The following is a 24,744-nucleotide window of genomic DNA, read 5'->3' on the forward strand; positions in this document are numbered from 1 at the left end:
AGATTTCCTCCCTCTTGGACCATCAACTCTGTGGGACTCCACTGGTCAAGGATTACTGGCATCGGGTGAATGTCATTGTAACAAGAGTTGGTTCCTTCTGCACACAGTCCTCCTGCCCCTGACATCCATGCGTGGAGGGGACTTAGAAGTAATGGCCTATATCAGAAGTCTTATGATGCATATGTAGCTTTTGAACCATCAGGACCAGGAATTTACCCCAAGGGAACAAGTAAGGATGCACGCAAAATCTATTATACAAAGATGGCTAAATAAGAAAAAAATGGCAACAGCTTAAATGTGTAACTGTGAAGGGTTATGAAATAAACCCCAATCTATCTGAGTGGTAAAATACTAGGCAGCCATTAAAATTATGATATGGATTAATATTCTAATCCTGTCTTGATTGAAAATGTGTATAATGCGTAAAGTCTGGACCAATTTATACCAAGCTCTTAACAGGGATTTTTTTTTTTTCTTCTTCTTCTTTTGCCTGACTGATGTGATTATGGGAGATTTAATTTTTTTCTTTATGATTAACTAGATTTAAAATTTATGGGGCAGTAAATGTTTATTACTCTTGCATTATAAAAATTCTTAAATTTACTTTTAGTAGAAAAGTAGGCAACATGTCCTTCTCTCCCTCCCTTCTTCCTTGCCTTCCTCTTCTTAGATGTGGTTAGGATGCTCTAATTTTGAATGTGCTGCTGGGACCACAGCCCTCCTGTTTCAAACTGCAGATTAGCCTTGAGCTCCTCTGTGGCCGCTTCCATTACCACTAATACGTATCCTCTGTCCTGCTCCTCATCATCCATTTCTTTACCTCTACCTTGTATGAGTCCATAGTCCTTGTGAGACAGAGGCTACAGTGAGTGGCAGGCCATGGACATGTCCCCTCTCCCCTCTCCCTGTTCCTTATTTATCTCTTGCACTCACATACTTCACCCAATGTATTATTTTATTGTCAAGAGGGAAGATGTCAGAAGACTGAGATATCAGGAGCTGCCTAAGAAAACATGGCTTCTCTTTAGTTTTCAGCTCCCCAGGGGTGGACAGCTTCTTAGGTGAGCCCCAGGGTCATCCCTTCTTTTCTTTTTCCTTCTTTCCTCTACTATCCACTGCCTACTACCCTCCTGGTCCCAGACTTGCTCTCTCCTTACCTCATTGTAGGTCTGGCTGGAAGGGAAGAGAGTCTTAAACGTGGACCCAAAACCAATGATGTTGAAGAGGCAGGCTGGCATGAGGCTCTTAAGGACCACTAGCATGGCATCCTGGCAGACGAGAAACGCACTTTCAGGATTCAGGCACCTGCCACCACACACCACTATTATCACTCCAGCAAGAAGCCACTTCCGAAAGGACCTGGCACCCTCCATCTTTAGCCAGCACTACTTTCTCCCTTCACTCACAGATCACAAAATCTGTGGAGGCTAGACCAAAGCCATCATCCTAAGACTTGTCATCCATACAAAAAGTTTGACTTGTCAAAGCCACTCTATGATGGCTAGCCAGTTCCATTTCACTTCTTGCCTACCCCAAGAGGCAGAGAGAGCAGGGAACACCCATCACTCCCTTATAGCCAAAGCAAAATAGACATCTAGGGGAGGAAAGTGGCAGGTCCAGGTCACATTACTGCCAACAGAGTGGGTTCTGACCCTCATCTAGGGCTTCTGCATTAGACTCAACCTCAGATCCCTAGGGACAGTCTCTTTAGCTCTTATTTTTTGGGTGCAAAGGAAGTACTTAATGTACGTTACCTCACTAATCTTCACAGATTCACTGTCCAGGAGGCAGATAGGTAGGGCTGCATTTATTATCCCATTTTAAAGAAGAGAAGATTGAGGCATAGAGAGGTAAGCTGAATTGTTGGTGAGCCTGAGGTTAGTAAGTAGCAGATCCAGAATTCAGACGTGTGTCACTTTACCTCCAAAGTCTGTGAAAGTTAGTGTCTTAACCTACGTAATTAGATGCCACCAGGGGTCCTTGGCAAAAGTATATTGAAAAATAATAGAAAAAAAACAAGGTGGTGGGGTTGAGCAAAAGTAATGATAATGATGGTGCAATGATAGATATCAAGCAATTACTGTCAATCGTCGTGCACTTTAAATGAATAAGCTCCTTGCTCTCCATAGTACATATTATAGTACAGGGGGTAAGATGGTACACCTTGAAATTAAATCTATCCGGGTATAAGTGCAACCTTTACTAACTCGACCTTGGGCTAGTATGACATGTCTCTGAGCTTCAGCCTAGACAAAGGAAACAGTCAGTAAATGGTTATTATTACCAACCAAATGAGGTGTATATTAGCATTAATATCCCTATTTTACAGGTAAGGAAACGAGGCTCAGGAGAACTAAGGAATTGCACTGGATGACAAAACTGAAGAACCTTGACTTTCAAAAGACAGCTCGGAAGTCTTTATTTATGTTGGCTCTGCCTTGGCACAGAGCTCAGGATTGAAGATCTCCTCTTCACCCCCCATATAGTTTATTGATGGCACCCTTGGGATCTCAGCATGGTTTCAGGGAAACAAACTGTCATCTCTAAATCAAGAAGGAAAGAGTTGCCAGTGGATTGCAGCAATTTCATACCATATGACCTTCCAGGTTCCGCAGAGCCACGGCCCCCTCCCATCCCCCACACACATTAACATGAAACATTCACATCAGCTATTCTCTGTCTCTCTCCATTGCTTGTGTCAATACATTCTGTGCCTTCACAAAAGAAGTCAATATCTGCTTTTTTCATTAGCCACTAATGCATATTCCCGCTGGCAGGAGACTCTGTTGGTCCATCCAGGTCCTCTCTGCTCACACCTATTAGAATTTTTAAAGACATGTTTTTGGCAGCAGAAGAATGAGACCAGCTGCAGGAAATTAAATTGGCTGCACTTTCCCCTCTGGCATGGGCTGTTTGGATTTCTATTCTCTCCCTCCTCTCTCAGCCTAATTTTTCCTAAAACTTCAACCCAATGAACCATAATGAATAACTCAAGCAATCTCTGCAGTTGCCTTATTGCCAGCAGGGGAAAGGTGCGTAAGAGGACTGAGTAATTTTTCTGTCCTGTTCTCTGAAAAGGTCCTGTTCAGCAGGATGGATTGCACCTATGCAAAGCCATTTGTGAAGGGATGACCTTGAGCTCAATGAGCTGAACTGGAGAAGAGCAAAGGAGACTCCAAAGGAAAGGTGGAGAGACTTACTGTCAGAGAATTCTAGAGTGCAAAGGTTGGAGAGCACTTTAGTTCAGGAAGTGAATTTTCACTCAATTCCATTTAACTGATAGGAACTGCCTGTAAGACTAGCATGAGAAGGATATAGGCTGAGTTCAGGCTTAGCAGGAAAAGCTGCCTGTGCTTGGAAGAAAGTAGTAGAGGGACAGGTGACATATATTTGCCCTCCCTGAATTAATCCTTCTTTTTCATTTTACAGAAAGGACAAATGACACCCAGAATGGAGAATCAATTTGTTCAAAGCCACAAGGCAATTCAATGGCAGAATTGATCCTGGACCCCAGGACTGCTCTTTCTACAATGCCATGCTGCAGAAACGACATAAACAGAAAATGGGAGTGTATGCATAATTCCCCATAAGTAATGTGAAGAAAATGAACACTGAGGCCAGACATGGAAGGCCCAGGCTCCCTCGCCAGCCCTGCGATGCTGGGGAAGGCATGTAGCCTCTTGGGGGCTCAGGTTCCTTACCTGGGAAATGGAGGGAAAATGGATGAAATGCTTCCTAAGGGATATTTTAGGTTTATGATCCTATGATGTTCTAGAGTAACTGAGGGGAAGTTTTACAGATCAATATGGCTGTGAAATGGAACATGGAGACTCCATAGGCGTGGGGTATTCTTCGCACTCCAGCACCACGGACAGCTGCCCACTCTCCTCACCTTTGGTGGTGGGCAGGGGTGGAAGAAGGTAACAAACAGCCCTGCATCCCAGGATCAAGGTGTCTCATGTACGATCTTGGGACTCGTCTCTGTTTACTATGTTGTGCTTCAAGACAGAACCCCGTCCCAGCATGCCTGAGGAGATACCTGGCCTCTCAGATCCCCTTGCTGAGCTTGTTGCCCTGGAAACAAGAGCTTGCTCCAAGGACAAACTGGAGGTGGGGGGTTGTGAAACTTCAGGTGACAGAGGAGCCTCATTTACTTCTTGTTCCCTCACCTCTCATTCTCCTGAACTCTAACCTGTTACCCAGTTCAATCAACAGACTGTCATTTCTTATAAGAGTCCATAACTCCAGAGGGGAGACACACACCTGCAGAAGTCAAAATACAAGGGAGCATTGGATAATATCATGATCAAGATGGGGAGGAATGGTCTGGATGGGCGGGGAGGGTTTCATTGCTCTTTCTTCCACGCTCATGGAGCACTCTCCTTGGAAGGGAGCCTACCCCTCGGCATTCTGATTGGCCAGCAGGCCTGTGTCCCACACTTGACTGTGAGCTCTTTGAAGGGAGCAACTGCCTTTGCATCCTGTTGTTTCACCAAAGGCCACACACAGGGCTCTGCTCACATTAGGCATTTAGGAAGAAGAACCAAATCTTTTCTACTAGATTCTATCCATCCCTTGAGGGCAGGGGACATGTCCAGTGAATCTCTGATGTCAGGTAGTGGGGGCAGTCAGGAAGACATGGGTTCAACTATATACCACCCTAGTTGTGTGACCTTGGGTGACTGCAACTCTCAGGATCAGGTTGCCTATATAAGAAGTGGTGACAATAAGAGGAACCTCCTCAGATAAATGTGCACACTGAGTGGCTGGCACCATATCTGGCACATACCAGCCTCTCAGCACAAGCTAGTCTCCTCCCTCTCTCCTTTGCACTCCTTTCCACTCAGGACCCAGTGAGGTGCTTAAGGAGAGCAGGCAGGCAACAAAAGTTTGTGGAACGCCAAGGATGGCTACTGATAACTTCCTCCCTTGTAAATGGTCCACTGTCCTGCCTCTGCTCCCATCACTTGAAGGTTTTATTTTGGGAGCAAACTGAGTTTGGGTGTCTCTGCTTAAATTGATTTTTTGAAAAGTTGTTTCTTGGAACAGATTTACACTGGATCCCCGGCCCATGGGGAGGGGCTCCTCAGCAGGTACCTTGACACGGTGGATGTTGGTCCCACTCATGCTGCCGCTTCTGTCGATGAGGAAGATGAACTCCCCATGGGTCTTTCTCAAGTTCGGCTGCACAGACTGGAGGTCAGGACAGAAGTTGAGCATGATGACCGAATGGTGGGGAATGTCTTTGTGGAGGCGTTTCCGGATGATTTCTGTCTGGAGGAGAAAGGAAGACTCTTTGACTTGGGCAATGGAGGAGTTCTGAGATACCTCTGGAGGCTCGTGCTGGTCTCCTGCCACTCACCAAGCATTATCTAGATCCCACTTGTACTCTGTACCAAGGACTTCCAGGCTGCCTGTCCTTGGCTTCTGTTGGCTAGATATTCACAGATTGCAAAATAAATACGACTTTGCAGGCAGCAAGACCTGGGTTTGAATTCCAGCTCTGTCACCATGCAACTGTGTTATCTTGGACAAGTCCCTCCTCTTTGTGCAATGGCACAAAACTCTCCACTTCTCAGGGTAGCTGTGAAGATGGACTACATAGTGCACAGATGGCAATTCCCCCACCAGTTGAATAAAATTTCCCTTTCACATTCGGTGTGCAAGCCATTCTCTGGCTCATCTTGGCCATGAACTTGGTTTTCCTGGTTCACTAATTCTCTCTTACTGACAAATTTCTACTCATCCTTCAAAATTTACCTGTTTGGGAAGCCTTCCCCAGCCTTCCAGGTGGACTTACTCACTTAGTTTCCTCATTCTTGACATGAAGTCAAGAGTGTCTACATCATGGAGTTGTTGTATGGGTTAAATGCATACTTATGAGGACCACTGCCTGACAGGGAGTCATTGTTGACTTTGCTGTTGCTTTGGATGCTATTGATGGTTATGGGGCCCAGGCACTTTTCATACCAAATGCAGCTTGTGCTCCTGGCTCTGCTTGCCCTTCGGCTACTTGAAGGTGGGCCATGCCTTAGTCTCTTCTGCTTCTCCAGGACTAATTTGGAGATGGATCAGTAAATGTTAAAGGAAGGACAATGCTTTTGTCATCTTATGTGGCATCATGAGGGGCTCTGAGGTCACATGCTGCTGCAGACCCCTCTCACCGTCACTCCACTCCCAATCTCATCTCCTCTTAGTCTATCTATCTATCTTCTATCTATCATCTATCATCTATGTGTCTATCTATCATCTATGCATGTATGTATGTATCTATATCTACTATCTATCTCTGTCTTCCATCACTATCTATCTGGCTGAATCTGTGGGTGCACACGTCTGCCTTGTCTCCTCTCAGCTTCTGTCTGTTTGGGTCCCCTCCTCATCTCCACCAATGACATCACCCACTGGGTTGCTCAAATCAAAGGCCTAGCAGTTGTCCTTGATGTTTTCTCTTCCTCATCCCCACATCCAGCCTTAAGCAAAGGACAACAGTCCTGCAGCTAAAAGACATCTGAATTTGTCCACTGCTTGCTGTCTCCCTGCACCACCCACGTTCAGGACGGCTCGTCTCTTGTTGGACCTTTGCAATCGTTTCTTATTACTTGCCTGTTTCTTCTACTGTTACCTCCCTGTGGCCCATTGTGCACACAGCAGCCAGTGATCATTCCTGCCATCTTCTTGTTTAAGCAATAGCTTCCCTTTGTCCTCTGCACCATGCTTTACGAAGCCCTAGCTGGTCTGTCCCTTCCCACCTGTCCACCTCATCTCTACCACACAACTCCAAACATTTCAGCCACATTAGCCTTCTGTTTTCCAAACAGCTCACTATTAGTCTGCCAACAGTTCTTTGCCATATCGTGCTCTCTGCCGACTCCTCTCAAGGTGAGTTCTTTGCCATTTGCCAGGTCTCATTCGCAGTCAGGCATTTGAAAAACTTCATTATCATATCATTCTGTTCTCCTATTTCCCATCCTTTTAAAAAAACTGATTTTGCTCACTTGTTGACTTCTGGTCTATCTCTCAGTTCTAAAATATAAGGTCCACGAGGATAAGGGATGTGTCATTTTCAGTGTGGTTCCTCTAAGGCCTAGAGCCGAGCTGACATTTGTTGAATGAATAAAGGAGAGAATGAATCTGAGTGTCTTTTTTTTTTTTTGTCTACCATTGACCCCATTTGCATCTTTCTGGTTTTTGTTTTCAGTCTCTGTTTTTCTCTGTACATCTGTCTCAGGGATATTTCTCCCTCTTTGCAAGATCAGTCTTTGCCTGCTTATTCCACCCACACTTCCTAAATGATGTTTTCCCTCTGGCTGCCCCCAACCTGACTTCCTTTCTGCCTAGGGAAGGAAGGGGAAAGCCAGTCCCCCCTCCCTTCACATGGAGCCCTTTTGTTAAAGGCCTCTGCTCAGTCTGGCTTTTTTTTTTTTTTTTGATAACACAGGCCAAGGTAGGACAGCCACATCTGGCAGTAAGAGAAGACATGTCCAGGAACCTTGCTTCTTCCTTTCAGAGGAAGAGTGGGTGCTTTGGCTCAGGATAACCAGTGTCTCTTCAAGCTGCCATTACCCAATTACAATAAACTCATCACTTCTTAGCAGCTGCTGGTTGATTGCTGTCATCCTGGAGCTCATGAGAATACAGGGTATTTGCATAACCAACCCAAGGTGGCAAATTAATTCTCATTTGTTGCAGCCATCCCAGAACTAATTGATTTTAGGTTTGGCAGGCAGGACAGCCAGCCCCAGGCCTGGGAAGCCCACTGTCTCCTCCCTACCCCACCTACATGCTGCGGTCCTCAGAGCTTGGTAGCACCCCTGGTGTTACCACCCCCACCGCCGCCGAGAACTTGGCCCAGCTTTTTCCCAGTGGATTCTGGGAGGGCAGGTGTTTCCAGAGGAAGGGGGTGATGGCCATTGGGCCACCTACTCTTTCCTCTTGCCATGTCTCCTGTCCTCCACCCAGCAGGTGCTTCCAGTGGGGGAGGTATCTGACCTTTGGAATTGAATAAGCAATGGGTCATCCAGGCTTTCCATCCACTTTCCTCCTCACTACCCTGGTGCCAGCTAGGCCATCAGAGGATTGGAGGGGCTGTTAAGTCCAGCTAGGCCATCAGAGGATTGGAGGGGCTGTTAAGTCCGGCTAGCCCATCAGAGGATTGGAGGGGCTGTTAAGTCCGGCTAGCCCATCAGAGGATTGGAGGGGCTAAGTCCAGCTAAACACCCCCACATGATTGGTTCCAACTCCTTAGCCTCGCTGTCACCAAATCTAAGTCTTGAAATAACAATCCTCTCGACTTCCTCTAACTTGCTGATTATCTTTGGGTGCCAGACCTCAATCTTCTCATCTACAAAGTGGGCCAATAGAACAAGGAGTGCCGTTGTTCTTAGACTTGGCATTTAGGTTGTGGCTCGGTGTGCAGGGCCTTCTGTGGAAGAGACTACTGGGTGCAACTTGTGGCAGGCAGCTCAGCCTCCACCATCTCCCCTCTCCCTGCCAGTCTTCTAGATCCTTTAGCTTCCTGAGTGGGGTAGGGCAGAGGGAAAGGGTTGCTTTTATTCTTTATGTAATAGAGAGTGAGGAACCTAGAGGGAGAAAGAGCAAGGAGCTCATTTGGCAGATGGGAAAAGGGAGGCCTGCCAGGTCAAGAGACAGCTGAGAGGGCCCTCAGCCATAGGGCTGAGTGGCCTGGAGAAGGCCAAGGCTGTTTCTGTCATTGGCTGTGAGTTTGCCTGGCTTAGGAACTTTGGAGGTTGTAGGAGAAGGTGACCTGGCAGGAGGACAGACCAGAGTGACTGCTTCATTTGGAAGTCCATTTCCACCTGCCCTGCAGTGCCCCAGCCCCGGTGAGGGAACACTTCTTGTCCAGGATCTACCACTAGCTTCCTGTGTGACCTCAGGACCTGAGGTGATCCCCCTCACTCCCACCAAGGCTCAGTGTTCTTATTGGCTCCATGGAGATCAAGCTTCTGATGTTACCCAACTCCACCACTGAAGCTCACCTTCCGCTCCGCACTGCTGTCCTTCTTGGTCCCTTTAATGAAATCCATTCTTCCCTTCAAGTGCTGGTCAAACTCTCCCAGGGTCATGTCCCCTTTCTCCATCAGGACATGTGGCGTGTGGGGCTCTGCAGAGATGAGGTGGACTCTCAGCCCTCGTCCGGGGTGTGAGGGAGAGGCCAGGGATCTTGGTTTGGAAACAACGTCTTCATAGGGGTGGATTCCTCATTGGAAGAGGAGGTGGGATCCCTGGTTCCCTGAAGCAGTGGGGGTGGGAGAGGTAGGAGAGTCTGGTGGCCATGAATACCACACTGTCCCTCTCTTGGCTTCAGTTTACCCATCTGTAACAGGAGATTAGGACTGGGCCAAGTGATTTGGAGATCTTTTCTGATCCAGACATTCTGTGAATTCTTTGTTTTATTTATTTATTGGTAGAATTGAAGATTGAACCCAGGGCCTTGCACTTGCTAGTTAAGTGCTCTACCACTTGAGGTTGTTGCTGAGATAGGGTCTTGCTATGTAGCCCAGGCTGGCCTGGAATTCATGATCCTCCTAACTATAATCTGGAGTGCTGGGATTACAGGTGTGTAGTACTATGCCCAGTTTATAAAGTAAAAGGATGGGATGCAGAACCCAATTCTGTGAATTCTTAAAGGAGACAGAGGGTCTCCTTGAGGGTGCAGAGCTTCCAGGGTCTCACTGAGCTTAGGGTTTCAAAGCGCCTCTGCTCAGCTGGCCTAGAGGCAAATGAGTCTCAGTTCTCTGGAGCTGGAGACTCTTGACTGCCTCCTAGAGCCAAATTTCCCAGGAAGCAAGTAGCTGGTCTCCTCCCCTCTGCCCCACATGCTCCTGACCCTTCCCCTGAGTCCACAAGGGTTGCATCTCCTCCCTCCCACAGGCACCGTACCGCTGGGGTGGACGAGGATCTCCACGGGCCGGTCGAAAGTGTGTTTGTTGGCCAAGGTGATAAGGATGCTTTTGGCTGACCGGGCAGATGGGGCAGCATCCGCGCGGATCTCATGCGTGGGACTCTCCACCCCTGAGCACCACAGAAAGGCAGGGTGTGGGGCAGGAGAGACAGAGTCAGCAGCTCTATAGAGCAAGAAGCTCAGTGGGGGACATGGCAACTCAGGCCAGAGATGACCGATGTGCCAGCCCCATGGGGGGTTCCTGACTTACTATGCGGCTTCCTCAATGTCCCCACATATAAAACCTATAGGCTTAGGTAGGTGGTGTGTAATGGCTCTTCCTGCCCTGACTGTAGGATCCAGTAGTGGTCAGGAGAGCTGCTTTCTCCTGGTGGCACACAAAGAGCCCTACATGCGCTGAGCAGATAGAGACAGCCCATGGTGGTTGCTTTTTTTGGTAGATGCCACATAAATATGTCTTGCACTGAGATGAACACTTGCTGATAAGAAACCACAGCCTAGCATCCTGTAGAGCCCTGAGTGGGCTGGGAAGAGAACATCAGAGCGATGGTTCCCAGTCCTGGATGCAAGGTAGAATCACTTGGGGAGCTTTATATATTCATTCCCAGGGTGTACCCAAGAATCTTTGGGGTGGTAGCCAGGCTTCAGTAGATTTGAAGAGCCCCAGTGAGATCCAGGTAGCAACTTTGTAACTGTGGCCACCAGAAGAGGACCAAGAACCATCATTCCCTGATGGACATTTCCCAGGGAAGCCACAGGGATGGGAGTGAGGGGCTTTGGAAGGGGCTTGTCTGTGGGCAGCTTGTTGGGGGAGTGGGATATGGGAGTCCACTTAGCTCTGTGTGCTTTAGCTTGTCTTCTGTCTGGGATAATTGGCTTCCTTGCCAGCCTCTTCTTTCCTCTCCCAGGGGGTCTTTGGGTCTGAAGCCCTCTCTCTACCTTGGGGCTTCTTTGGGCCCCTGCTAATCTGAGTAGCTCCTTCTCACCTGCCAGCAGACATGGCCCTCGGATCTCCAGCTGGAAGGTGAAGTCATACTCCATGGGGTTGGACACCTCAGTGTCCAGGAGAGTCGCCAGGCACAGTCTGTTCCAGGAGTCCACAGCTCGGGTGCCAAAGCAGTGCCGGTCTTTGCTGGGAAGGTGCAAGAAGGAGGGGAGTGACAGGCAGCCCAGGCAGAGGTGGCACAGGTGCAAGAAGACACAGAGAGGGTGGAAGCCTTCCCAGGAAGCTAGGGACACTATGGGGGCCAAGAGGCTTCCTCCCACCCTGGGACTTGTCTCCCACTCAGCCTGACCCCAAGGAGGGTCCGATGTAGAGAGAGGCCACAGGCGTTCAGAGGAGCAGCTATGATGGGCCAAGCTCCAGGCACAGGGCTCTGGCTCCTCGGCTCCCATCATATTCTCACCATGACCCTAAGAGGAGGACATCAGGGCCCCATTTCCCACAGGAGGTGCCAAGACTCGGCAAGCTGAGGACACTCACCCAAGTGCCCACAGTTGGGACTTGGCATCCTGGCCCAGTCTGCCTGGCTCCATGGTGAAATGGTTTGTGCCATGTCATTCTGCCTCTTGGGTCTGTCTGTGTGGGCTGGGAGTCCTTGAACCAGTCACTTCTCCTCTATGTGATGCTTTTCCTATCCACTCAATGGGGACAATACTTATCCAGTTGTCTTAAGGACTTGACGAGTGGCCACTCAGCAAAGAGTCTATCACCCACTGGGATGCTCACATTTCTGGTTATCCTCCACCCATCTCTGACCTTGCTCCGTTCCCCTCCTTTTTCCAGGCACAGCTGCTAAGTCTTTGGTGTGTGTCCTTAAACGTGCACAAATCCTTGTAAAATAAGTGCTGCTATTTGAGCATGATTGTGTTTTACAGGGACCTGATTGCATTCTAGCAGGAATCCTAGTCACTCTTTTTTAAATTTCCACTCATTGCTATGTTTTTAAGCTTTGTCCAGGTGGCTGTTAGCCAAAGTCCTGGCCGTTGGGGCATCTGATCCCTGTTCTCATTTGCCCTGCCTTCACCTTCCTGTACTCACAAATAATACCACCATGAATATCTTTGCCAGTGTCCCCTTCGACCTTGTGAAAGAATTTCTCTGGGGTTGCAGGGTCACGGGTGCATGCTGGGAAATGCAGATTGCTTTCTAAGCTGGCAGTCCCAGTTTCATCTGGGCAGAGAACAAGAGTTCCCCCACCCCCCTGCCCCTTTTCATGGCCTCCCTAACACTCCCATCAAGTGACTTGCTTATTTGTCCTGTGTTCCTCTGTTGGAGCAGCTTTGAGATCCACTGGGACTTGACACAGGCTTTCTCAAGAGCTTCACTATTGGCTCTGCCTGCCCGATGGGCGGGAATAAACTCATGAGGGGCTGCATAGTTAATTGTGTGGAAGATACACAATGGAAAATGCACTCTCTTCTTCCCCCAGGTTCCTTAACAGCAGGGGTCATCCCTCTCTATCCCCAACACCCAGCCCCGTGTTTGGCGCATAAAATGCCATCAGAAAATAACTCATAAGTGACTTAAACAATAAATCCTGGAAATTCTGATCCCACATTGTCCAAACCCCAGTACCCACTTCTGCCAGTCCCAACCCAGGAACATTTCTGGGAGGTTCTACAGTGCCCTGAAAGCAAAGGCCTCACCTTCTGCTCACTGTCTACCCCATTGCACCCTGCTGCTTTCACATGAAGGACCCTCTGTTTCCCCACTACTCTTGGCTTCGGTCTAGGTGGGGCCTCCTTACCTCTGAGCCTGCTGGTGGGAGGAGCCAGCACTCTTGGTGCAGAACTGAGGCACAGTGGGGGCACAGACAGAAGGCAGAAGGACCCTCACGGCCCCGCTGGGCAGCGTTGGGAGCTCCGAGGAGGTGCTGATGAAGATGGTGACGTTCTCCATGGGGGCGATGGTCCCCAGGTTGACCACGAACAGGATCCGCTCCAAATCCTCATCCAAGGCCACCTTTCCCGGTGTGCAGGAATGAGGGGTGATGGAAACCCCCTCTTGCAGAATGTTCCCTAAGTGCCAGGCTGGCGTCAGGGGCTGTGCATGTATTATCTCTGATCCCTGCTACACTTGCTGTGTGCTGGGTTCAAGCAGTGGGCTTTGCTGATAGGAAAACAGGCTGAGCAGGGTTTGTGGTGATGTGACTTGCCTAAGTTACTCAGCCAATAACTAACTCATTGGCTGGGTCTGAAGCCACATGTGCCAACCATGCTTCTGCTCACGCTGTCCCATTTCATCTAAAAGGCCCACTGTCCTGCCCACCGGGCCAGTCTTACTCATCCACCCCATGGAGACCTTTCAGGGTCTTAATCTAGACCCTGCTTCCCCTCCTCTAACATACCGAGACCTTTCTTAGCACAGCCACTTTCAACTTTGCATCCTGGCTACTCCCAGACACTTTCTAGCTCTTCTTTCAGGTCATGAGAAATCACAGTTCAAAGACAACTTTGCATCTGACCATGATGAGTGCTCACTGAAAGATTCTCGACAATCTTACTGATCAGGAGAATCAACTTCACCTTGATCACAGAGCCAATGGTCAGAGTCTCTACATCACGTGATAACTGGTCTGCCTCTGTCACTCACATGCTGTGTGACTTTGAGCCAGTCAGTGTCTCTCTCTGATCCTCAGCTTCTTCAGTAACAGAAATCAGTAGCAATGCCTGGAGTACCTACTGTGGCAGAAGTGCTCTGTGCACACTGGGTGGGATGGTGGTGTAATTACTCCATTTTACAGATGAGTTCATTTCTCATCTTAGCTCACAGCCCTTGTGGGCAACAGGCTATGGAGTCAGGCTCTTGTGTGACTCATATGACCTTGAACTTGGATGATTTGCTCATCTGTTCTCTAGAGGCGTCTTGAAACCCCTTTTTCTGCCTTCCCTCCTTTGATCCTCACCATGCTTTGGTGAGAACAGAAGCAATGAAATATTTTCAGACAAGTAAGTGAGGTTCAGAGAAATTCACGATTGGCCCAAGGTCATGGATGCCATCTCAGGACTCCTGAGTCCAGTTGGATGCCCTTCCATGGCCCTTTGGATCTCCTTACCTGTGACAGTGGCAGGTTGGACACGGGAGACCTCCGAGTGGCCGCTCTCCAGCTTGGCTTTGTCTTTGATCTGTACTGTCACGATGCGGTCAGCAATTACAGCCTCAAAGCCAATCACTGTGGTGTACTCATCAAGGGGATACACGAAGAGTCCTGTAGGAGTGGGGCCCAGGATTGTGGGGTGCTCAGCCCAACCCTGAACACCCCACTCCTGGAAAGGAATTGAGCCTTGGGCCTGCCAGATGGCTGGAACTCTCTGCTCCTGAGAGGAGGCTAAGAGGCTCAGCAGAATCCTGGCACTGGGCAGGACAGCTAAGTCCGGCTCCCACCAGCTCCTACTCTGCAGGTGTTCAAGCCTGGTGTGGCCAGAACTTCTGGTTTTCAAAGAAAGTAGAAACCTGGATGGTCATGTGGCCTGCTGCACAGGACTAATATAACATATCTGGTGGTAAGTCTGGTCCATGGCTACCAGTTGGCCACCTGTGGCACTGAGAGCTGGGGATGGGTCAGAGCTAGACTAGGGTTTGAATCCAGGCCCTGCCTCATTCCCTAGTCTTGAATAGGACATTTAGCTTCTCTAAGCCACACAGCAACATCTGTAAGAAAGGGACAATAAAGCCACAAGTGTAAGGCCTGTTGTGAGAATTTTAAGTGGCCGCTCAGCAAGGTGCTCATCGTATGTAGCACATATTGCTATATCTTGTCCAACTTGAAAAGCACATAGTTTCCCACCCTCCACCTCCAGGTCTTATTAATGTGCAGATTCAAACTCAGGGGATCCCAGGCAGGGCCTGAGTCTGCATTTCTCAGCAGCTTCCAAGTGATGCTGAGTTTGCAGTGTGGAGGCCTCATTTGATCTACTGTTTAATGCAGGTACAGCACAAGACTGAGTCCATGGTGAGGCCTCCATGAGCCCTACCCCGCAGTCCCGGTTTTCTCGTCTGTACAATGGGAGCACTTGTTCCTCCTGCTTTGAGAGGGCTGTGTCAAAGTTGTCCAGTAATTTAGTCTGCTGGGCCCCACTGGGTCCTGCTTTAAGTCTCTTCCCCTACACCCCCCCAGATGAGAAGAGCCGTTTGCTCTGTCCAGATTTCCCAGGGGAAGAAAGTTCCCTGCAAGTTTTGTTCAGGCAGTGACAGCCCCCTGGACAGCACTGGACATTGGTTTAGGGATCAGGAGGCTCTGTAGCTGCTAACAACAAAAAGGGAGTCCTGGCCCTACTGAGCTTTCTGACTAGTGTTCTGGGAGAGGTGATTTACAAAGGACTCTGATGGCCAGCGCCTTTCCACACTCTGACTGCCCCCCACTGCTGAGTCATATTCACAGGCTGCTTTCAGTGCACACTGTCCTTCCTCCTGCATTACCTCATCTACCCCTCCCCAGGCGTCTGACAGAGAGAGAGGAGCATCCTGACTTTGAGGGAGACTGAGGTTTTCCCAAGGTCATAGGAGCCAGAGCAGAGCCTGGAATGAGGGGAGGTGGGTGCCTGGCTTCAGCTGACTCGGTTCTTCCTCTGTTGGAAAGCTCCTTTAAGCACATATGGGATTGATTGTCTGATAAGGATGAACCTTGTGGAACGTGGGCAGTGCTGGGACAGTTAGCTAGAAGAGAGGGGCTGGGGCTGGGGCTGGGGCTGGACTCAAACCTTAGCTCAAAAACTCACCCTCCTTGCTATTTGCCTGGATTCCTTTTTACAAAAAAGAAAACTGAAACTCAGAGAGATCACCTGACTTACCCAATGTCGACAGGACAGGGACTCAACATTGGAGGTGGGGGGAGCCCCACAGGGGTTCTTACCCTGAAAGGGCTGAGCCTCCAGGTTGCCATAGGTGAGAGAGGCAGTCAGCCCCAGGGCGTAACCACTGACGAAGGAGGTGACATCAGACGCAGTGAGGGGCAGGGCTGCCCCTGTGATGCGGTTCAGGAGGCCAGGCATCCTGTTGGGTACTCAGCTCAGGGCCTGCAGGAGACAGAGCAGGCAAGAGATGGGGAGAGGCCCTGCACTCTCCAACCTGGGTTTCCCACTTCCGAGCCCCTAGACAATTGGAGTGTCCCCGTTAGTGATCCCATGGTAAGTACCATCCTCCCTGAGATGGCTGTCTCTCCTGGTCCATTCCGCAGGTAGAAAACCTGAGGCCTTTTGGGACTCACGCACAGTCAGGGGTAATGCCGAAGCTGCCAGTCCAACCTGGATTTCGGCCTACGGTCTGCACTGGGAGTGGGGCTGGGCACTTGGGCTCCCAATTGCCCCTTTGTGAGTCACATGATCTCTCAGTCTTAGATTTTCCTCTGCAAATGAAGGCTCTGGAGCATCTCAGCCAGTCCCTACCTTTGACTGTGTGGATGTCCCCACCAGTCAATGCTTGGGTTGTGAGGGGTGTGAGGAGCACCCCTAAAGGCAATAAAATGAAGATAGCTACCATCCCTCTAGGTGTGTAGACCAAAAACCTAGAAGTCATTCCTGGTACCTCTTTCTTGCCATCCTACCCCCAAACCCAGTCCTTCGCTAGAGTTGTGATTTTTCTGGAAAAGCCCCCACTTCCCTGCATGTCTTTCCTTCTCTGTCACTAGCATCCTGGTCCCAAGCCACCACCATCTCTACCTGGACCTCAGCTCCTACCGGTCTCTTGAATTTACTCTTCTGGACTGGAGGAACATTCCAACACACACAGTGAACACATCGATACCACTCTGCTGCTCTCTTTTACCCACCAATGGCTCCCATTGCTCTTCGAACAGAGACTAAAAGCCTTACGGTGGCCCATGACCCAGTGTGGCTATTCCTTGCCTGCTCCCAAGCTGCTATCAGCACAATTCCCAAACATGCTAGGTGGGTCTCAGCAGCTCCTCAAGCGAGTCTCACTCTCTCTACCTCTGTGTTTGCTGCTCTACCTAGAAGACTGGCCCTACACCTGTCTTTTGTCTAGTAGCCTTCTCCTCCTTCTTCAGTGTCAACAAGTGTCCCCTCCACAGGGAGGGAGGCCAGGCCACTCATGCCAGCATCCTTGGGCATCCTTCTTCCAGAACCTCTTTTCTTACCCACTGCATATTTCTATCAGATTGTGTGCTACAGTTTGCTCTGTGAGATTATTTTGTCATTGTCTGTCCCGGCCTTTACAGCACATAGTCTCCATATGTGGATGTGAATCAAGTCTAATTTTGGGGCTCATAGACCCCTCTGTGCTGATCAAGTGAATAAAAGAACCACAAGCTTTCATCCTTTCAACACAAAGGCCTTTGGAGCATGTCTCAGGACAGTGTATCATATTTACTGGGTCCCTGGAGCCCCTCCTAAGTAGTCAGATGCCTTTGAGGGGTGGGGATGGGAAGCAAAGTGTATGAAATTCAAGTTCAAGGCCAGGTCTCTCTGAGTTTTCCTGTGTCTGAGCCAGGCAAAGCTGCCATGGGTTGGTGGCCTGTTGCCATCTATTTGCAAGACTGCTCAATGAGTGCTGATTACTCTGCCCTTTTTCCAGGAAGGACATTTCCCTGCTAGGTCCTCTTTGTGTCCCTGCTAAGACCCCCCAGGTGCTCCCCCACCCTCCAGGCCAGCAGTGACTTTTTAATTATGTTCTCCCTTGTGGCTCAGGCCCAGACAGCTCTCTGCCTGGCTTATCTCCTGTCAGGCTGTCTGATAACTGATAGAGAGCCAGGAGGGGGGTGCAGGATCCACAGTGTCTTCTTGGGAATTTTCTGTCCTGGTGGCCAGGGCAGAGCCTGACTCTGGCGGTGGGGAGGGGCAGCAAGATGGCAGAGTTCATTTCCTGACTGAGCCGCATCTCCCACTACCTACCCTGCCTCCTTCCTCATTCTCACCCTGGTTTGTTCCTGTCTAGAGTGCAGATTGGGGAATTCAGTTCCAGGAACCAGGACTCAGATGTGCAGTGAACTTGGACTTAAGCTTCAGTGTATGGTGGAGTGGAGTCTTGCCAAGGGCCTCTTGTCTGACCCAGCCCTCCCACACTGCCCCTCGCCCAGGGGGTGGGGCTTAGATGAAAGATGTCTGATAACAAAGGCCAGACTCATTCCACCATGACCCACTCTGTGCTGCTCTTCATTTTGAGAATACCAGAACCTTTTGGAAGGGGTAAGCTTAGCTTTAAATCCTGTGTGTGGGGGGGAACCTTGACCACAAGTATTTTTCAGCAATTCATCCAGCACTGATAAGCACCTATTGTATTCCAGGCCCCGAATTAACCACTGGGGATACCAAGATAAGACAGATTCATCCTCTGGGAGTTTATAATCTAGCAGCAGAGGAAATTTGGAAGTCAGAGAAGCTATAGTGACGACAGCTGGAATTCATCAAACAATGAAAATGAGCCAGGCACATATATTGTCTCATTTGATCCTCCAAGAACTTTATAAGGCATTACTTTTCTGCAGATGAGGACATTGAGGCCTCAAGAGAGATGGGTTTGGTTCTGGATGTGACCTTGGTGTGCCTAAAGGATATATGGGCACAGAGGTGTTTCCGTAGGATTCCCCCCTAGGATAGCAATTATGCAGTGTCCTTCCTCCTTGATCCTTCCTTATCCAGTCTTTAAGCAGGCATCAGGCCTTAAATGAAACACCCAGGGACAGAGATGAAGCCACTAATGCACCCCCAGGTCACTGCATAAGAGACCATGACCTGACCTTAGGGTCAGTGCCTGGTGTAAGCTGGTGGTTTGGTGTGCCAGGGGCAGTGGTAAGTGTTTGTTTTCACTACCTCTTTCCTCATCTCCTTCCCCTACCTAACACACAATCTGTCTGCCCGGTTCCTTGTCTTTTATGATGCTGAGTCTGGAAGCTGGGAGGAGAGGTGAGAGAAGACAGAAAGGGAATTAATGGTGTTGGGACTGGGAGAAGAGAGAGGACAGACTTAAAGAGCCAGTTGTCTTTCAGCAGTCCCAGGGAGGACTGAGGTGGGCAGGAAGGGGGATTCTTAGAAGGAGGCAGTCCTGAGTTATCAACTGGGTCCCATTTCATATTCCCTGAGAGGCACATCGGAAGATGGGAGTGATTTTTGGGGCTGGATTGTATTTCTTTGGTGAAACATTGGCCTGGCAGACACAAATTCTGCGTGGCTTCCTGGTGTGTCTGTTAAATACCAGAACTGTCTCTTCATTGTCTAGAAATTATAAATCACAAATGATTGCTGTCTGTCTGTCTGGGACATTATTTATATTTATGCCTGGCTCAATAAATATTTATAAATGAATGAATGAATGAATGAATGTCAGCTGCTCCCATGGACACTAAAGGGCACTTAGTGCTGGGGATGGCATGGGGAGTAAGGCAGGTGTGAGTACAGAAACTGATGAAGAGACAGATAGTAAATTAAGCTGCAGGTTCAGAAGCCGACCCATTTTTATCACCTCCACAGCTGTCACCCCATCTATTCCCAGAGGAGCAGCCAGAGCCCTCCTTTGAAAACAAGGATCTGGTCATGTGATTCCATAGCTCAAATCCTCTGATGTTCCCCCATTGACTGGTTTTCCCTTTGATCTCCTTCTGATGGCTTCACTCCAGCCCTTCTGTCTCAGGTCTTTTGCACTGGCCTTTCCCAGTCCTGGGAATGCCCTTCCCCTAGATATCCCCATGGCTCCCTCACCCTTCAGGTCTTTGCTCAGATGGCCCATTCTCACAGAGGCCTGTCTTTAATAACTTACTCACTCTTCCCCGACTTTCACCTCCAGCCCTGCTCTTTTCACCTTCTCCACAGTACATGTCACCAGTATATCTGTGACGCTTGTCACTTACCATCAGCTTCCCCTCCGCTAGGGCAGGGTTGGAGCCTGAATTTCCTCACTGATGAATCCTGAGCACTGTGAATTGTGCTTGCGTTGGCAACAGGTGTTGAAGAAATGAATCCATTTCTATCCACAATGCCAAGCTAGCCATTTCTGAGTTCCCCATCAGTCCAGTTGAGGGAGAGAAGTCCTCTGGCCACCAGGCCCGGGGACTCCTTAGAGGAACTTGGAGGCTGAGGTCATTAGGTTCTCATTCCAGCATTTACCAATCAGAGCACCAAGCCTCCCTTCCTCTCCTCCACCCAGTCCTGCCCTTCCTGTAACCGACACTAGTCCACAAGAGATGCCCTGTCCTGGCCCCTGGGCCATCTCCTGACCTTCACTCATTTTGCCCAATCTCCCACTGTGCCCCCTGCAACACTCCCTGCATTCTGAGTGGCTTCTGGGATCCTCTGCGTCCTGGCCTGGCTGCCTGCTCCTTGCATCCTCTCCACGATGAGTCCTTGTCACTCCTAGAGTCAGAAGGGGTGGACACCCCCTTTTGTCCCTGTCATTGCTCTGAGACCACCCCTACTCCTCCTGAAAAACCCTTCTCCCCAGGGCCCTGGTACGTGTTGCCTACCCTCCCATCTTTAAGGTTCTGATTACACCTTTCTTTCAGTGAACGCTCGGCCTTGGATCCCTCTGGATCCCTCTGTTCCCAAACCCTAGCATCATCCTGGTTCTGTTTGCATCCCTGGGGACAGGAACAGTGCATCAGCTCCTGGGCGCTTGTCCCTCGGATGCTTGCATATCAGTAACTTTTGTGTCTTTCCAGCGTTTCCTTTCTCAGGGCTTGGGCCTCAGACCCCATTAGCAATGGCTCTTTTTCTCCAGATCTACTCAGCAGCTCTTACTCCACAACCTCCCAACATTCTCCAGTCACCATCTGGTTGTTTTGTTTGCTTTTCTTGTTCAGTGTGTCTCCCACCTTCTAGAGTATAATTCCACAAGGGCAGGAGTTTTGTCTTACTTTATCCACTACTACGTCTGCTACGCACAGAATAGTGTCAGGCACAGAACAAAGGCTCAGTAAATATTGGGATGGAATCCCACTCTTAAGTGCTTTGTACATACGACTGTGCAACATGTCTCAGAGGTGGGCACCCTCATTCGTCATAGATAAAACACCAAGGCTCAGAGAGGTAAGGGAACTGATCCAAGGCCACACAGCCAGTAAGTGGTTGGGCATTGGACCCATGCAGCAGAGCCGTAGAGCCCATGTGGCTTAATCACGAGGCTATACTACTTTCGGCAGTAGGCTTTTCCCTCAAGCTTGATGCTTCTTCCCGAGGGCTCTCTTGAAATCAGCCCTCCCTCCGAAACTTGTTCCTTCCTCTCCTGGGCTGCTTCCCAGTCTTACTGAGCCCAGGGGAGGTGAAGGTGTGTGGCAAGGAGCAGTGAGAGGAGTCCTGGAGCCTTCAGCCATCATAGCAGGAGTGAGGAATGCCTGTGTCACAGATCCTGGGGCCAAGGACAAGGGAAGGGCTCCATGCCCTACTGCAGGGGACTTTTGCTTTTCAGAACGAGATTAGCAAGGCAGGAGCTTTCTGAGTAGTGGCTAAGTCCCCGTCCCTGGAATGTAGCCTGGGGTTAGAGTCCCAGATGGCTACTTCCAGAGTAATTGGCCAAATTGCTCTTCTGGGCTCTGCCACCCACTTACATTGTGGCCTGATCAAGGTTTTCAGCTTCCTGGGCCTTAGCTCCCTTCAGGTCTACAGATCCAGGAAGGCCCCATGGGCCTCTGACTAACAGTCATTCTCAGTGACTCCTCTGACTTGGACTCTGATCTTGAGACTGGAATCTGCTTGTTTGCTTGCAACCCAGTTCACTACTGTCCAGATACAGCATGGCAGCTTGGCTCCCTTCACCTGGAAAGCCATTCTGGAAGCTTCTGGCCCCTCACTCTGGCCAGATACCCTTAGATCATGGAATTCCTTGGCCAAGTTGGCTCAATCAGACTTGGGCTAGACACAGACCATGACCCTCCAACCAGGCAAGTCTGGGCTCACCCCCTGCCCACTCACCTCAGGCTGGGGATCCTTGTCCTTATCCCCATCTCTGATCTCTCTGGAGTCCCTCCTTTAATGGCCCTGTTGGGAGAACAAGCCCTACCCACAGACTGGCACCTATACCCCCATCAAAGTGGGGCAGAGGCTGTAGGCTCCCTGGTTCTGCTCTGATTGTTCTAAGCTTCTAGAATTCTGGGGTTCTCACATTCTGGTCTCCTTCCTCTAAACCTCCTCACCCTGGGCCCACATTCCTGTCAATGTGGATGACAAATCCATGCTTCTGACCTCTACCCCATCACATTTATTCCATGTTCCAGCCAGTCAACATCTCTTGCTGTTCCTCCAAATTCCTCTTCTGCTTCTGCTGGCCTGACAGGGGGTGCGGCCCCATGGCCCCCCTCCCCACACTTCAAGGCCCAGCTCAAATGACACCACCTCCATGGAGCCTTCTCAGGCTTCTACATTGCATAAGCTTGCCCCTCCCCTGCACTAGGCAGTCACTGCCTCATAGCATTATCCATGCACTGCGTATCTGGTCAATAGAGTACCTACTGTGTCCCAAACCCTATGCCAGGCCCAGGCTAAAGCAGGAGACAAGATGGACAGGACCCTGCTCTCAGGCCTTGTGTCCTGTTTCCCACCCAACAAGAAACTAATTGTTAGCATTCAGAACTCAGAACAAGAACTCTGTCTCTCTCCTTAGGGTCAGGTCCACAACTGATGCTCAGTAGTGAATGGGTGCCTAGCATGTCTGAGGCCCTGGTTCAATCGCAGTGAGACATGAGACAGACAGACAGACACACACACACACACACATTGACACACATATGTTTGCTGGGTGTACTGGCTCATGCCTGTAATCCCAGTTACTTGGGAGGCAGAGATAAGAGGATCATGGTTTGAGGCCAGTTTTGGTGAAAAGTGAGTAAGATCCTATCTGAAAAATAGCTAAAAAAACAAAACCAAACCAAACCAGTGAGTGGGCCAGGTATTGTGGCACATGCCTATAATCCCTGTACTAGGGAGGCTGAGGCAGGACAGCAAGTTTGAAGCCAGCCAGAGCTGCTCAGGGAGACCCTGTCTCAAACAACAAACAAGCAAACAAAAAAATGAATGGATGTCATGTGCTCTTTTTGTTGAATGAGTGATTAGGAATGGAATGTGTTGGGGGTGGGGCTAGGCCTTGGGTATGGGTTCATTTAAAGAATCTAATAGCAGGATAATCCCTTGCTTTCAGCCCAAAGCCCTTAGGATTCCATCCCAGAGGCAGCTGCCGTCTCCTTTGGGGGGTGGAGGTGGGGATGGAGGAATCATCAGAACAGAAGATGCCCAAGCTTCCTAGTGCTCAGTGTCCCCACTGCCTAAGAGCCTGGAGTCCAGCCAGTGTGGATGTCCAGAACAGTCAGCCCCAGGAGGCTTCCAGCTAAGAGACTGCATCTGACCTGCTGAAGAAAGGAGAAACGACACACACGTCCATATCAGAAAACTCCAGACGAATCAGGGCTGTCTGGAGGCCTTTTGCCAAGATTCCTGTTTGTAAGATCCAGAAGAGAGTGGCTTAAATACACAGGAATGGTGTGACCAGTAGGTGGATGGGCACCAGTTCCCTGGGGGTCCAGCGAGTTTCCAGCACTGGAGACTCTGCCTGTGAAGGTCCTTCAGAAATGAGCCCACACGTCGCTGGGAAAATTGGATTCCATTTCACAAATTCAGTATACACCACCTTTCAGTGTTGTTAAAGGTGAGCTCACCCTCTTGAGCTGCCAGCAGCCCCATCAAAAGGCACTAAATGGATTCCTTGGTGGCTTCCAGCCTTGTCCCTGTCCCTGTCCCTGTCTCCAGCTCATCTTTGCTTTGCCTGGCTGTGGAAGAGCTCAGGCTTCGGAACACCTTCTAGAAAACTGCCTTCTTAAGCTGGGGGCCCTCAGAGAAGTGAAGAGTGACCCTTGACCTGTGCCCTCCCCAAACTTCTCTAAGTGGGGAAATGACAGACAAGGGAGCTAATTTCTTTTTTTTTTTTTTTCTTTGGTGGTACTGGGGTTTGAACTTAGAGCCTTGTGCTTGCTAGGCAGGTATTTACCACTTAAGCCACACCTTTAGCACTTTTTACTTTGGTAATTTTTGAGGTAGGGTCTAGGCTGCTGTTGACTAATCTACCCTCAGTGGGAGCCTTGTCTCATTTAGTTCCCATAAGACTCCCCCACTTTACAGGGAAGGAAACCAAGACCCAGAATGGTTAAGTAAATCTCACAGTCAGGTGGTGGTAGAGTCAGGACCTGGCTCCGGGCATCCTGGCCCCAGCACCTGGCTTGTGGACTGTGCCTAGCCAGAGCGAGTCCCTGGAAACTGGCTGGAACAACCCCCAGGATTCCACACCCCCTGCCCCTCCTCCTGCGGTGCCTGGCTGGAATAGAAGTTCCAGCAGACATGGAAGACCCCTCCATTGCTCTCCCTCCTGTGGAGTCAGTACCTGAGAGGTGACCTCTTCTGGGAGAGAAACAGCTGAATAAAGAGGCCAACAGAACACAGTGGACACACAGAGAGCCCTTAAAATGGGTCTCCTGGGCACCATGCTGCAGAAGTTTGGATGAGGTCTGCAGTGTCCCCATGCTGGCCTGATGAACGTTAATGAAGAAAAGGAAATGTCTGGAGAAGCTGACTTTAGGATGCTGAGTTCCCTGTAGCCAACCCTATTTAAAGAGAGAGGATTTGGAGATTTTGAGGTTTCTGATACTTACAGCAGACTCCTTAGCTTTGAGTCAGGCACTGTGCAATTTATATGGATAAGCACACTGATTCCTAGGACCTTCTGAGAGCAAGGTTTTTTTTTTCTCTCTGTCTTGTTGTTTTTTGTTTGTTTTTGTTTTTACAGTACTAAGGATTGAGCCCAGGTCTTCCAGCATGCTAGGCAAGCACTGTAATCTAACACTTGAGTCATACCTTTAGCTCCCCCATCCTTTTTGTGGTACTAGGGT

General features: G+C 49.6%; 1 protein-coding gene across 1 annotated transcript in view; it reads right to left on the minus strand.

The window, feature by feature from the left end:
- Vwa5b1 (von Willebrand factor A domain containing 5B1) overlaps window positions 1-24,744 on the minus strand; it is a 55,059-nt gene that overhangs the window by 23,108 nt on the left and 7,207 nt on the right. Inside the window, exons 2-9 of the mRNA XM_074081141.1 lie at window positions 15,781-15,943; window positions 13,984-14,136; window positions 12,676-12,946; window positions 10,912-11,057; window positions 9,904-10,035; window positions 9,000-9,124; window positions 5,098-5,274; window positions 1,158-1,268 (exon numbers count right to left, since the gene is read on the minus strand). Of these exons, the coding sequence (XP_073937242.1) occupies window positions 1,158-1,268; window positions 5,098-5,274; window positions 9,000-9,124; window positions 9,904-10,035; window positions 10,912-11,057; window positions 12,676-12,946; window positions 13,984-14,136; window positions 15,781-15,919 (1,254 nt within the window). The 5' untranslated portion in view covers window positions 15,920-15,943. The remainder of the gene's footprint in view (window positions 1-1,157; window positions 1,269-5,097; window positions 5,275-8,999; window positions 9,125-9,903; window positions 10,036-10,911; window positions 11,058-12,675; window positions 12,947-13,983; window positions 14,137-15,780; window positions 15,944-24,744) is intronic.

This window comes from Castor canadensis, chromosome 7, assembly GCF_047511655.1.
Source record: "Castor canadensis chromosome 7, mCasCan1.hap1v2, whole genome shotgun sequence".
Classification (NCBI taxonomy): Eukaryota; Metazoa; Chordata; class Mammalia; order Rodentia; family Castoridae; genus Castor; species Castor canadensis.